Consider the following 14806-nt stretch of genomic DNA (forward strand, 5'->3'; position numbering starts at 1 on the left):
TGTGTGTGTGTGTGTGTGTGTGTGTGTGTGTTTCATCAGTGCGGTTTCATCACTTGCGTCTCTGCGCTCTGAGGCTGTTAGCACGTTGCACGCCACCGTGGCTAACCTCTCGTGTCAAGAGCACATTAGTGAAACAAGTGGCTGTTCAAGCGCTGCTTCCAAGCCTTCCCTCGAAATGCCATGTCTCTCCAGGGGGAGACGGCCATAATTGATTGTTGGTCACAACGATGATTCTTAGTCGTGATCATCTTGGAGAGCTCCGACCGTGCCACGGGTCAAGGTTTATCTCAAGAGTATATGTGACTGTCTGAGCGATGGACTCAGGGGTGTTTACTGCCAACAGAGAGGGAGCTGCACTGAACATAGAGTTAGATACGAGCCAGAAATGTTCATCACAAGGGTGAAATATACATTATACACAGCAGGACTGTCAGCAGGACTGGACCTGAGAGGACTTTGTACCGATAGACAGACCGAAAAGACCAGGTATTTAAAAAAAAAAGATATTCAATTAAACCAAAATGTACCCTCCTCCTCCCCTTTTTGATAAGTTTGGACGGGAGAAGAAATGACAAATAGAATGTGTTCTGGCTGGTTTATTTCATCACTGCGACTGCGTGCCTGAGGGGAAAGTGGAATAGATCTACTGTAATATATTTTAGCACTCTTCTCTCCGTGGTCCTCACCGTAATGGCCAATATGATTCAACATAGCAATATAATGGACCGATTTGTCATAGGAGTTAAGGATAATGAAATTCAAAGGACTAGGGATCAAACCTCCGTTAATATAAGGTCCCAGTTTCCAATTTGGCACACACACACCGAAAAACATATCTACCTATCGCTCTGGCAATCTTTGTCTGCCTTTGGTAGAGCAAATTTATTCTCCATCGCATGTAAAACGCTAAATGAAACAGTAACCAGTCGTGTCACATTAGTGTTCATGTTAACGGACATGTACGACTAACCCCAATACAATTCCAAAAAACACACAATGTCACCAAACCAGCCATTAAGCCTGACAAGCATGTCCTTCGCATAAGGAACCAAACTGAAAACATTTCTTCTGGGAAACATGGCTGACAAGACACAAAAGCCCAATTAACCTTGGGCAGAGTGAGCCACTAAGGGCATGTCGCTTGGAGCTTGAAGGACACTGACTGCTGAAAATACCCCCAGGCAAAATGAGACCCCAGCTCACTGGCTTCATTAGGCATCCTGTTATGCATTTGGGGTTATTAAACAACTTAATTAATAATCCAATTTGACAATCAATCAAGGGTTTGTCATTAGTGTGTTTTTTTTTTTTTTTTGTAAATCATTGTCACAACCCCTAAATATTATGGGAAAGACATTGATGTGTTTTTGTTTTACAAAGTCTAATTAATTCCAAAGTATAAACAGTACTGAACGCTTTTGTCTTTTTTACTTAAAGTGTCTTAGGATCATTGAAACTACAAGGCAATGTAAGAGGTCTCTTTGATCATTAATTTACCAAAAATACCTGATGTTGATGATGGCTTTTGACTTTTGTTTTGCATGTTTGTCTGTTCTATTTTTCTCTATTTGTGAAAGGTCAGCAGCATAGTCCTAATTCTGACATCTACAGTATATAACTCTATTTCTGATCGCTCAATATAATCTTAACCCTGATTTTTTATTTTATTTCTCTATTTCTGAAGAGTTGGTATAGTCCTAATTCTGATATTTTATATTTTTTCCATGTGAGGGGTACACATACAGTCCTAGTTGTGATTTTCCCACTGATTGTCTCTGTGTTCTAGAGGGTGCCATGTGGTTCCAGCTTTGCTCTCTGTGTTCTAGAGGGTGCCATGTGGTTCCAGCTCTGCTCTCTCTCTGTGTTCTAGAGGGTGCCATGTGGTTCCAGCTCTGCTCTCTCTCTGTGTTCTAGAGGGTGCCATGTGGTTCCAGCTCTGCTCTCTCTTTGTGTTCTAGAGGGTGCCATGTGGTTCCTGCTCTGCTCTCTCTGTGTTCTAGAGGGTGCCGTGTGGTTCCTGCTCTGCTCTCTCTCTGTGTTCTAGAGGGTGCCGTGTGGTTCCTGCTCTGCTCTCTCTGTGTTCTAGAGGGTGGCATGTGGTCCCGGCTCTGCTCTCTCTCTGTGTTCTAGAGGGTGCCGTGTGGTCCTTGTTCTGCTCTCTCTGTGTTCTAGAGGGTGCCGTGTGGTCCCTGTTCTGCTCTCTCTGTGTTCTAGAGGTGTTCTAGAGGGTGCCGTGTGGTCCCGGCGCTGCTCTTTCTGCCCCAAAGTGGCCGTACCAGACCACACCGCTCCGTCATCACCTGTGGCCATGGCGGGACACAACATTCCAGGATCTCTGGGAACCCAAAACAATCGGGAAAGAGAAAAGCACAGCCTCACAAGCTCTCAGACAAATCGCTTACCACCTCAGAACTACTTAACCGAGAAGGGAGTCAAAGTAACTACTTTGAATAAGTGCATACTTGTTATTTCTTGCTATTTGTTACTCAGCATTCTGGAGAATAGATACAAACACTCGTTGGAAGAGAAGGGCGATTTAGTTTAAAAACATGGTCAACTCTCCTGGAAGAGAAGCTACCACAGGACACCCACCCATCCTCTATATCCCCAACCCCTCCCCCCCGCCACACACACACACACACACACACACACACGCACGCACACACACACACACACACACACACACAGACACACACACACACACACACACACACACACACACACACACACACACCCTCTATGTTAGCTACTACTCTCTTGGTGTTGTTTGGACCACCCAAGAGGAGCACTCATCTTCAGCAGCCAGTCTGCTGTCTGATGGTACCAAATTGAATCAGCAAATCAATAGAGATCGCTAAGACATGTGACCAAAGTCATCAAAACACAAAGAATTATGGGTAGGTTTGGCTCGCCTGATGCCAGCCCATGTAAACTAGTGGGTCTGGGTCTATGATCTGGCATGATAATAATGAAAACTAAGCGTGAAAAAATTGTGTGAAAAACAGTTATAATCTCGCGCTTCCTTAGTGCTGCTATCCAAGCCATTCCTCGCCTTTTTGTCACCTCTGAAACATGACGTATACTATTATTTTTCCACGCTGGAAAACTATAAAAGATAAGCTTCATGTTACTCTATTGAATTTTATAACACAGCAGGTAAACGGCATTTCGACAACTGCACTTCGTTGTTCCCGCACGTCAGTAAAACAACTTAATTTTGGGCCACCTATTCCCAAAATGCGTTGCGTTTTACGTCACGTTCTCAATCTCTATTGTGCAGATCAAAGTTAAGTTACGCAAGTTATTTATTTGATGAAGTAATCCCAAGTTGTCGATATCATAACTAATGGGCGTGAGTGAGAGTTCTTTGCCACAGTGCAACTGAGACAGAGGCAGAAGACCATTCTGGTAAGAGGAGATGAGAATCTGATCTGCTAGTCTGGGCTCTGTGTACTGTACGTGTGTGTGTGTGTGTGTGTGTGTGTGTGTGTGTGTGTGTGTGTGTGTGTGTGTGTGTGTGTGTGTGTATGTGTGTGTGTCCATATTGGAGTGGCAGGGGATAGTGAAACCATTAGGAGTGTGTGAGCTGTGAGCTTCATCCGGTTGGGTCCCACAGGAGGTTTTGTATGTTTCTCTGCCTGGAACTAAATCCTTAATCATGCAAACATGCAGACACACACACACACACACACACACACACACACACTTACTCAGAGGCACAAACTCAAACACACAGAACAGGGAGCTGGCCTTAAGAGTGACAATGACGAAAATTAATTTCACAAAGTGCACACACCTGAATCCACAACCACAGAGGTGCTATTACCGCTAACACAGGTGCAATGAGCAGTAACCTGCACTGAAACAGACGTCTCAAGCAGTGACAAATGTGATCAACTCCAACTCTCGGAGAGCAGCTTCAGGAGAATGTGCCAAGAAAGAGCATATTCTACCAGATATTGATTGCTATACATTTACAGGTCAGGGAACATGCCTTATGTGACTGGAGAGGTTTGCATTTGGGTGTATAGAGTGACGGAGAGAACCAACATACCAGCAGAATGGCCCACACAAGGAAGCGGATCAAGATGTTGCGATTCTTCGGACGAAAGAACAGGAGAATCTTCCCAGCCTGTGAAAACATCGCATCTGGTTATTTTTGAGGAGCATATGACAACATTAGATGTCTTTTCTTGAGATGGATTCCTCTAAATTGGAGGAAGATGACTACTGGCACCACAGAGGAATCCAATAAAACAAAACAATGAGTATGTTATCATGTTTTTTGTCTTACATTCACTTGATATTCATTAACCATCACTAGTACCTCCTCCATCAGAGGGACGTCACACTACCTATCAGCTCTGAATTAATATCTACTGACACCATCTTGTAGTGGAGGCTTTTCCGGAAGAGCCCAAGAGAGGTGAAGAGGTGATTTGGTTGCCATGGGACACGTAGGTACAGTAATTGGCTGGCAGCGGATGTGGCGAGAGAGAGTTCTTGACATGGCGGGCGTTTCCCGGACTTCTCTCTCTCTCTCTCTCCCCTCGTCTCCCTCTCTCTCTCTCTCTCTCTCTCTCTCTCTCTCTCTCCTCGTCTCCCCCTCTCTCTCCTCGTCTCCCTCTCTCTCTCTCTCTCTCTCTCTCTCTCTCTCTCTCTCTCTCTCTCTTCTTGTCTCCCTCTCTCTCCCTCTCTCTCTCTCTCCTCGTCTCCCTCCCTCTCTCTCCTCGTCTCCCTCCCTCTCTCTCTCCGCGCCAGATGTGGCCCTGAGTCCGTCCCCCTCCCTCGTCCACCGCGTGTGCGAGCCCTGGCTGATTAAGTCGGCGATGACGAACACGTCGCAGCCGAGGACATTAGGCTCCGGCGGGGCGCAGACAGGGGTGGCAAACACCTGGCGTGTCCTCTAAGCCGCGCTGACGGAGGAGCTCAGCGCTGACCGGTTCCCTGCGGCTGCCCACGGGGGAGTTGGTGAGTGCGTGCGAGACATTCGCCTCGTTTGAGAGGGGGGGGGAGTTGGTGAATGCGTGCGAGACATTCGCCTCGTTTGAGGGAGGGGAGGGGGGGGGGGGGGACGGGGAGGGGGCGGCTTGGACTGGTGATGCTATGGCAATGTCACCGAGGAAAATGTGTGAACCCAACCTCTTAAACAGTCTTCCGCAAAAGACACGCACACACACACACACACACATGCAAGCTCAAGGACTACCATCAAAGGCGTACAATGATGAACACACACACACACACACACACACACACACTAACACACTAACACACACTAACAACCACACACCCACATCTGTTTCAGTCCTCTCTGTCCTGGTCCTCTCAATTTCCTGTCAAAAAGACTTGGTGCAGCTGTGTGTGTTTGTGGGAGTGTGTGTGTGTGTGTGTGTGTGTGTGTGTGTGTGTGTGTGTGTGTGTGTGTGTGTGTTTGTGTGTGTGTGTTTGTGTGTGTGGGCGTTCTACAGAATGACCCTGAGAACCAGTTCAAATATTTACCCCTTACAACTGAATGAAACAATGTCTCACTGTTCTGAGGATATATCAACGAGGAGGAATACCGTACTCCATTATTTTCGATTTTGTCATTTTTCAGTTAATTAACATAGACATTAAAAAGTGTGCTTACAAGGTGAGATACTATGTCCATTGCAGCCAGCTAACCCCCAATCACCCAATCATCACCTGTGAGAGTGGTGTTTGTGTAGTGATACAAGCCCCGCCCTCTGATCCTCCCCAGCTCTGGGACACACCTCCTCCATCAGCTCATCCATTGGAGGAAATAGCACTGAATTCATTGTGAAATAATAAGTGAACACAACACACACACACACACACGCACACACACATACACACACACACACTTGCTTTACCTGCATCCCCATGAAACCCATGACGACAGAGTTGATAGTTCCCAGAACTCCTTCTGGGTCAAAGGGCTGTGTCGTCCGGTACAGGGTCTGCACACACACACACACACACACACACACACACACACACACACACACACACAAACACATTCAAACACTGAAGCAGGCTGATGCCTTGAGCTCAGAAAGGACTGTTTGTGATGGGGGGGGGCTGTTGTGAACGATGCACGTCTTGACCACCGAATGAAGAATATGTCATGAGGAGGCATGCAGCTATTCATTAGTATGTGTGTTTATCTATCCACCAGACCACCGGGAGCATAAACCACATCCTCTCTCTAATAATCTAATAAGTCCAAGGCTAGTCCCTACCTTGCAGGTTGGATGCCAGTAGATGTTGTCTCCTAACAACCACCTGTCTACATATGCAGCCGCTCCTCCAGTGCAGTTGGGGAACAGTCCTTCGTCTCCGATACCCCCGGCCCCTAAATAGCCACTTCAAACAGCAGCAGGGCAGACAGCAGAGCACAGCAGAACAGGTGAAGGGTGTAGCTGAGCATTCATCATTTTACATTTTTTCAGCCACGAGGTTAATACATGGAGGCAGTTAATACTGTGTATGGTATTAATATGGTTTTGTTTTTTTTTTTACTTGAATAAAATACTGTCCTGCAGCTTAAACAAAATGCGGCTAATACACAGGAAATATATTTTTGAAAGTTATCATTCCAGGTGTGAATGACCGTTGAGACTTGAGGTGCACTGAAATGACAAGAAAGCTTATAAGCATCACAGCAAATCAGCACAATATTAGAGATATACTGTATTCAATAACATTTCCAGTATTCTGTGTCTATAAATCCAATTCACTACTAAATCTGTGGTGTACTACACATATTGTGAGTGATACGCTATCGTCCACTTTGAATACTAGTTATGCTTATATACTGAGGAGGGTGAGTTCAAATGAATGATGGACTTCCTGTCCAACATCTGCTGAAGTCATGAAAAATGAGGTATGAAAAATGATAGGGCAGCTCCGTCTCTTACAGTAAGAGTCAGGTAAACGCACGCTCACTGCGTACGGCCACGGCAGACGTGGGGGAACAGTGGGAGAGTGCGCGTTTAGTTTGGAGCCAGCGCTAAATATTTCCACTCATTAATCAAGTGGGGAGCGCGCGTCACGTCACGTCACGTGCCAACGGCAGACCAGGTACGGGCCAGACCACGCCGCTGAGCCCAGGAGAGAGAGCAGGAGCGAGAGAATAGGGCGCGGCAGATAGACGAGTGAGAGAGAGGGAGAGAGGGAGGGAGAGAGGGAGAGAGAGAGAAGGAGAGAGAGAATGGGGCGCGGCAGATAGACGAGTGAGAGAGAGAGAGAGAGAGAGAAAGAGAGAGAGGGAGATAGAGAGGGAGAGAGAGAGAGGGAGAGAGAGAGAGAGAGAGAGAGAGATGGGGGGGATAGACGAAGATGGATACTCTGCCCCGTCCTCCTCTTATTGCACATGACGGACTGAGATTGGCTAATTATCCCCTCTGTAGCTCATGCCATTGACTCATAAATCACACACACACACACACACACACACACACACACACACACACATATATTCAGACATACACACACACGCACACACACACCAACACGCATGCGCACCCCCTACCCCCCAACAGACACACACACACACACACACACACATATATAGCCACACACACACTAACACTAGCAGAAATGAAGCCCCTAGTTGTCATGCAGCGTTACGCCAGCATATACAAGCTGATTTATATCGTGACTTGTGCATGTCTGCATGTACTGCATGCATGAATATGATATTCACCAATGTGTTTGGCATACACACATATCACACACACACATACACACACAGCGAGAGAGAGAGAGAGAGAGAGAAAGAGAAAAAGAGAGAGAGAGAGAGAGAGAAAGAGAGAAAGAGAGAGAGAGAGAGAGAGAGAGAGAGAATATAACATTTACTTTATCTCCCTTTAAGGGCATGAGAAAAGGCTTTCTAGTATTTCCCACCACAAAAAACACACTCACACCCCGAGCACTCTCAATCGGTTAATTGTTACAGGAAGGGAACATTCAGCTATAAAACCCCTCATACCGCTGCAGTCTATTTTTTGATCACTCTCAAAGTTGTGTCACTTTCACTGCAAACTCGATTAGGGTCTTTGACATCTACAGCGCAGTGTGTGTGAACCCACTCGTACATGCCAACGCAGCTCAGTGAATCCAGCCCTTTGTCTGCGGCACTCTGCATATGCCCTTTGATGAACGCGGCTGCCCGCCCCGCTCCACCACAGCTAATGCCACGGGAGTCACACCGTGTCCTAACCGGATCCAAGCGAGCGACTGTCAATATTGTCTGTCTACACTGAATCCGTTAAATATGCCGTTGTGTTGCGTCAAGGGATTCCATATTTCTCAATCAGAATAGTAGAGCAATGCGAGCGACAAAAAGAAAATAGAAACGGGGCGTCCGACAAAAGTTCTCTTAAAAATGTCGCGCTGCTCGCGTCGCTTCAGTCTGGACACTCCAATTGAAAACAATGGAATTAAATGGATTTTATCGCTAATGTTCGCTCGCATCGCGTTCGGTTAGGACAAGGTGTCAGTGTGAGGCACCGCCGCGCCGCGCGGCCACAAGGTGAGGGCATTTGCGGCGGGCGAGACCAGAGGGCAGTCGCTGACGCGGACACTTACGTGGGGCAGCCTGGGACAGGAAGCAGGAAGGTGACACACAACCACACCGTCTCCAGAGCGACGATGAAGAGCCACTCGGGCCAGTACAACACCAAGTCCTGAATAGGGTTCCACCAGTTGTGCTGCAAAGCCCAGAAAACATCCAGCTTAGAGGAACATACTGTACAGTGAGGTGAGCAGGAATGCAAAACGCCTTTCAGATTTTGTTCTGATCATATGAATATCATGTACGGTCTGCCCCTCCTGGATTTTTTTTTCTTCAAAATGATCTCCATCATTTTTACATGTGCTAGCCCTCTAAGTGACTCTCAGAAAGTGAACTCAGACTGACAAGGCCAATACACCTTACCCATTCATACTATACATTCCTAAGCATGCTTCTGGACTTTCTTTCTTCTGACTGTCTTTTCTCTTAAAGGTGGGGTAAGCGATGCTGGTTGACATAGTGCTTGTTTATGTTTACGTTTAGCAGATGCTTGTGTCCAAAACAACTTTATATGTTATTTTTATGGTTATATTTGAGCCAAAGACCAACCAAAACACCCCAGTGAGGGAGTTCACTCGTCCCTGCAGGGCTCCCTGAGAAACCCCACACACTGCTTTGTTATTGTCTGGCAGAGAGGCTGCCCATCCTTTGTGTGTTTCCAGTTGAGAGACCCAGGGCCGTGCAAAAAGAGCAGTTTTCTTTAACAATTAGCGCATCATGAAGAGATAGTTGAATGTTACACAAAGTGTCAATGTTCTAGAAAATTGCTTAATCGACCTTTGAAGAGCTACTTTTCAGTGTGTGAGTGAGTAGATTTGAGCCTGTAGGAGTGTGTCTCACCTGTTTCAGTGTGTGAGTGAGTAGATTTGAGCCTGTAGGAGTGTGTCTCACCTGTTTCAGAGGGACATCTGTGCGGGCAGAGAAGGTCTGCATCAAAGCCAGAACAAAGTAGGTGAAGCCCAAACGCTGCAGAACTCCAGGAATCCGTAACCAGGACCATGACACTGGAACAGGTAAACACAAAGGTACACACGGCTATTTAGTTATCCACGCATACTGGATATACATGAATGCCAACATACTTCATTTTTAATCTATTTTGACTTCTAGAGTTCTTTATGAGTACATATGACCCAATTAACATGACAAATAAACCTGACTTAACTTGACTGTGACAGAAAAAAAACGGCCTCAAAAGTACATTCAGAGCAAATACAGAAGCAGTTCTTGTCTTATAACACCAAACACTTTGTGTACCACCATTGCCCTGTATTGAGCTCTAAAGGGACGTGTTACTACACGGCTCTCTCAGATAGCAGTTAGAGCCAGTGAAAGGCAGTCTGAAGATAAGCTTCTGACAGAGGGGTAGGATGAGGATGCTGTCGTGTCTGCGGTGGTTAACTGTGGTCTTGGCGGCAGAGGATGAATCACAGGTCCCCTGATATCTAGAGACGACGTTCAGAAGGAAGGAAGCTGGAGGAAGGAGAGGGCATTTGCGTGTGTGTAAGAGCGTATGTGTGTGTGTGCCTGTGTGTGTGTGTGTGTGTGTGTGTGTGCGTGCGTGCGCGAGAAAGCAGACACTAGATTGATGGTAATCTACACATTAGTTAATTGAAAACCTCTTTGTGGCACGTACAGTACAGGAGGAGTGCGAGAAACAATATAATCCTGATTATTGATCCAACAAATCAAATAAAAAAGAGGAAACGTCGCCTTGGTCCCGGGGACGAGCAGGAAGAGCTTTTAATGAGTAATGGCATCTGTCGTTTCCGCGCGCATGTCCTGCCTCTCGAGCGTGACCCACCCCGTCACTCCCGACTCCCACAATCAAAGATCAGATCAGCAAATCAATAAATCTTTTTTTTGCGACGTAAAATACTTGTTAGAATTCAGATAACGTGACTTTGACTTACCCCTCTAGCATGAAAAGAATAAAAAACATAAACAGAAGTTCACGGATCATACACTTATAGTAGACCTACAGTAGCCTATCTGCAAATGAGGTCTTTGTTAGCCAGAGAGGAAAAACAATCAGCAATTTATCCAGCGGTGGCAGACCAATGGATCAGACTCTTTAGCCTTGACCATGGATCCCTCTGGACAGGATATGTGCGATTGTACACTTGGCCTACTCCGTTAATGCACACTTGGCTGTTACAGTGCTGCCTGCCACTTTAGACAGCCTGTACTTACCTCCTATTAAATTGAATTAACAGTCAGGGGAAGTTGCACACTGCATACAGACAGTAGACTTTCTCACACAGAGAGACAGAGAGATCCAGAGAGAGTGAGATATGGTGAGACAGAGAGAGAGAGAGAGAGAGAGAGAGAGAGAGAGAGAGAGAGAGAGAGAGGGAAAGAAAAAGAATGACAGGAGATACAATAGATACAGAGACACAAACCATATATTATTGCATGAAAATGTTTAGGCCCCATCTCTTTGAAAAAGAGACATACTGTAAAGCAGACTGGTCAGGTATAAATGACGGAGGGAAACCAACAAACCTAACAACAACTCTGGCTAACCACAGTGTGGATGCAGACAGCAGGGTGTTAACATCACAGGGGAATTGACAAAGTGCCCAGACTGAAAAAAATGGAGGAAAATTCAGCGGTTATGGTAAAAGCCCTCTGATTCCATTATACGAAAATCTACAACGCAGCTGGAACCATGACAATGAAACTCTATCTGCAGTAATTGTCCATTACAGTAGCATTTGTTGTTCCAAAACCTGACCTGTGTTCAACACCCTCATGATATGTGCCACTGAAGCTCTACAGTATCACAATATTTGCACTAACCTGGTTAAAAAGTCAAGCTAGTGCATTAGCATCTACTGTAGCTTCCCGTAAAAAAAAAAAGGCGAACTCCTGAAGGATATCAATTCTCACCCTTCAGACAGCTGTACAGTATCTCCATCGGAAACCCTATCAACCCATCCTGCACTTCACTCTGTCGCATCCTCAGTGAACACAAGAGCGCCGCCGGACCGGATGTCATTACGTTAAGATCTGCTCGTTCTCTTGTTCCTCAGCAGACCATAATGGGAATTGACTCTGCTGTTAGCTTAGGGACGTTCTGTCGCCTCCTTAGCCAATTTTAGCAGGGGTGGTAGAGAGGAATGGGGTGAATATTTCACAGTTAACAGTCCTCTGATGAACAAACAGAGAAATGGGTGAGTGGCCTTGCGGTAGATGTGAACTTTTCCCAACCTTTGGCACAATTATACACGTAACACGGACAGTTGTATTAGCATGGAAGTGTGAAATTGAACAGGCTTCTTCAATCAGCTCAGCATGAGTGGCCTCGTATAAGAGACTTGTGACCTTTTCTGAGATTATGAGCTTCTGTTCATTATATATTTCATGATTTATCTTGTGACACAGACACCCTGGAGTGCTCTGCAAGTCTAGCAGTTTTACATCAAGCTGTTGAGACTGGATATTTTACTTTACTAACCTCATCATAAGAATTCATTTTAGGTCGGGAACATACATGGCTTTCCAGGTGAGATGTAACTTGCCATTTTGTTAAATTTGACATCTAAGAACCTACCCATTAGGCTGTGAAGGATTGGCATGATTTGTCTGTCTGTCTGTCTGTCTGTCTGTCTGTTTGTCTCAATATGTTGCAACACTACATAACCCATAATGCTTTTTGGATCTCGATCATTCATTGTCGCATTCCCAGCATTTCAGAATTGGAAATTCAGAAATTCCCGCTAAAGGAATTCATACTCATCCATTCAATTAATCTTCACCTTGCTATAATATGCCAAACTATCCACCAAACATCAGTTATCCTGGTGACCTGTGGCCACCATCCAGTCACAATCTCTGGGCCTCCACAGCAGACTGACTCACGTGGCACAACATGTCTGTTGAGGTTTCTGTTGAGAGCCTTCCATATTTCAAGCAGGGGCTTGGCAGCTTGACAGGGTAACTGAGGGGTGGGCCAGCAACGCTCAGAATCTATGGTCTCAACCGAGGCAGCCTTCAATTAATTGAGTGGATATAAACCTGCAGAGTGCCCACGTAAGCATATCTCCCACGTGTCCCTGCTTCAGGCCGCCAGGGTGTGTTGTGTTGACCACAAGTGACTGTCAAACGGTGCTACGAGCACAGGCACAGGCAGGCTACTGCTACCATCAGAAGTCAATGTGATCGTGCTGTTCTGATCTAGAGGGCACCGTTGAGTAGGAGGCAGTGTCCCAGGACCAGGTTTGCTTTACTCTCCATTGTAATGATAGAAATGTATGCGGCGATATCGACCAGTCTCCCGTGAAACAAGTAGAATTACCGTAATTTCCCAACTATTAGCCGCAAAATTTCTTCAGCTATGAGGTTAATAGGCCTACACAGGGGCAGTTAATATGGTATTAATATAGTTTTGTTTCTTTTAACTTAGGTAAAATACTGTCCTGCGGCTTGTAGGCTACACAATGCGGCTAATACGCAGGACATTTCTGTAATCCTCAAAGCTGTAGGTCCTATTTCATCTTTCAGTAAAACAACTGCACCATCACTGACAGTAACACACAGGGATATTTCTTTCACATATTACATATTACTGTAGAACAAACAAGAATAAACACAAGCCATACGTACGCTGTCCATCTCTGGGGCTGTAGTTGATGAAGCAGAAGCCAATTAGAATCAGGACGGCGGATCTCCAGGAGAGCTTCCTCAGCAGCTGCAGACGGCCCACGCCTCTCCGCCGCATCGAGCTGAACGCCAGCACCACCGACGTGCCGATGATGAACACAAACCTGCCGTGAGAACACCAAGTCAACACCAAATCAACACCAAATCAACACCAAATCAATGCCAGTACCACCAACGTGCCCATGATGAACACAAACCTGCCGTGAGAACACCAAATCAACACCAAATCAACGCCAGCACTACCGACGTGCCAATGAATGACATCAGTACCGACATACTGATGATGCTTTCAATGATGAGCACAAAGCTGCCGTGAGAACACCAAATCAACACCAAATCAACACCAAATCAATGCCAGCACTACTGACGTGCCCATGATGAACACAAACCTGCCGTGAGAACACCAAATCAACACCAAATCCACACCAAATTAATGCCAGCACTACTGACGTGCCCATGATGAACACAAACCTGCCGTGAGAACACCAAATCAACACCAAATCAATGCCAGCACTACCGGCGTGCCCATGATGAACACAAACCTGCCGTGAGAACACCAAATCAACACCAAATCAATGCCAGCACTACCGGCGTGCCCATGATGAACACAAACCTGCAGTATACCCACTTAAAAAGCATCACCATCTCAGTATACTTACTGTCCTTAAAATAGGCACGGATACGTATTAACATTTGGGGCTGATCACAGTATACCCACTACAGCTAACAACTACATTAGAGTATATCAACTAGGCCTACAGCTAACTAGACCAAAGATCTTTCATTACTGGCTCCGCTTTAACCCTCTCTGACTACTGTTGACTACACCACTGAGTGTTGCACTCATCATAACAGTCACTGATGTGGATCTTCTGCCATAGTTTAGCATTTCAGTGCAATGCATATACAGTAAGAGGGCTTTTAAAAATATTTATTTTGGAGGACATTTTTTATACATGCATATTTAACATCTACAGTAGATGTGAATTACGCCAGATGCATCCGCCAACGTCAGCCTTTTATTGGAATGACCCTGTTAGCTAGAACATAGTACTAATTGCAGATTAATTACAGATTAATTAACAACAGAGAGATGAATGACGTAAGACAGCCCATGTTAGTATTTCCTCTCTCAGTGAGACCTCATTACAGATCCGTCTGCCTAATGTGTAAGTACACAAGCCAGGCTGTCTTTAATATGATCAGCGCCAGATATGATGACACCGAAAATATTGGCTTTAAACCAAAAAACTGAACTAAAAATCTTTCAACTTGCAAGACTAATGTGTCTGCTATGTAAGCACTGGTGTACATTACAGGTGACACTGGTCCTGTTTACAGCCAAAGACAAAGTGTCACTTAATATTTTGGATTGGCGCTCAGGGTCGATGGGAAGGTCAAGTGAGTGAGAATAGAGAGAGAGGCCATTTGAGACTGGTTCTGTTCCGCCATTTCTAGCACAGAGAGGAAGTCATAATTTCATATTGATTGATTAAGCATATGTTGGCAACTCACCAAGGCATCACGAGATCAGCCACAGTTAGACCTGTTACATAATCA

The 14806-nt window shown here is 45.6% G+C and overlaps 1 protein-coding gene across 1 annotated transcript in view; it reads right to left on the bottom strand.

Moving 5' to 3' along the window:
• si:dkey-192p21.6 (uncharacterized protein LOC565246 homolog) overlaps nt 1-14806 on the bottom strand; it is a 35896-nt gene that overhangs the window by 3916 nt on the left and 17174 nt on the right. Inside the window, exons 9-15 of the mRNA XM_062520313.1 lie at nt 14762-14792; nt 13186-13350; nt 9513-9585; nt 8596-8717; nt 6246-6369; nt 5877-5963; nt 4055-4132 (exon numbers count right to left, since the gene is read on the bottom strand). Of these exons, the coding sequence (XP_062376297.1) occupies nt 4055-4132; nt 5877-5963; nt 6246-6369; nt 8596-8717; nt 9513-9585; nt 13186-13350; nt 14762-14792 (680 nt within the window). The remainder of the gene's footprint in view (nt 1-4054; nt 4133-5876; nt 5964-6245; nt 6370-8595; nt 8718-9512; nt 9586-13185; nt 13351-14761; nt 14793-14806) is intronic.

The sequence above is a fragment of the Sardina pilchardus genome, chromosome 18, assembly GCF_963854185.1.
Source record: "Sardina pilchardus chromosome 18, fSarPil1.1, whole genome shotgun sequence".
Taxonomy (NCBI): domain Eukaryota; kingdom Metazoa; phylum Chordata; class Actinopteri; order Clupeiformes; family Clupeidae; genus Sardina; species Sardina pilchardus.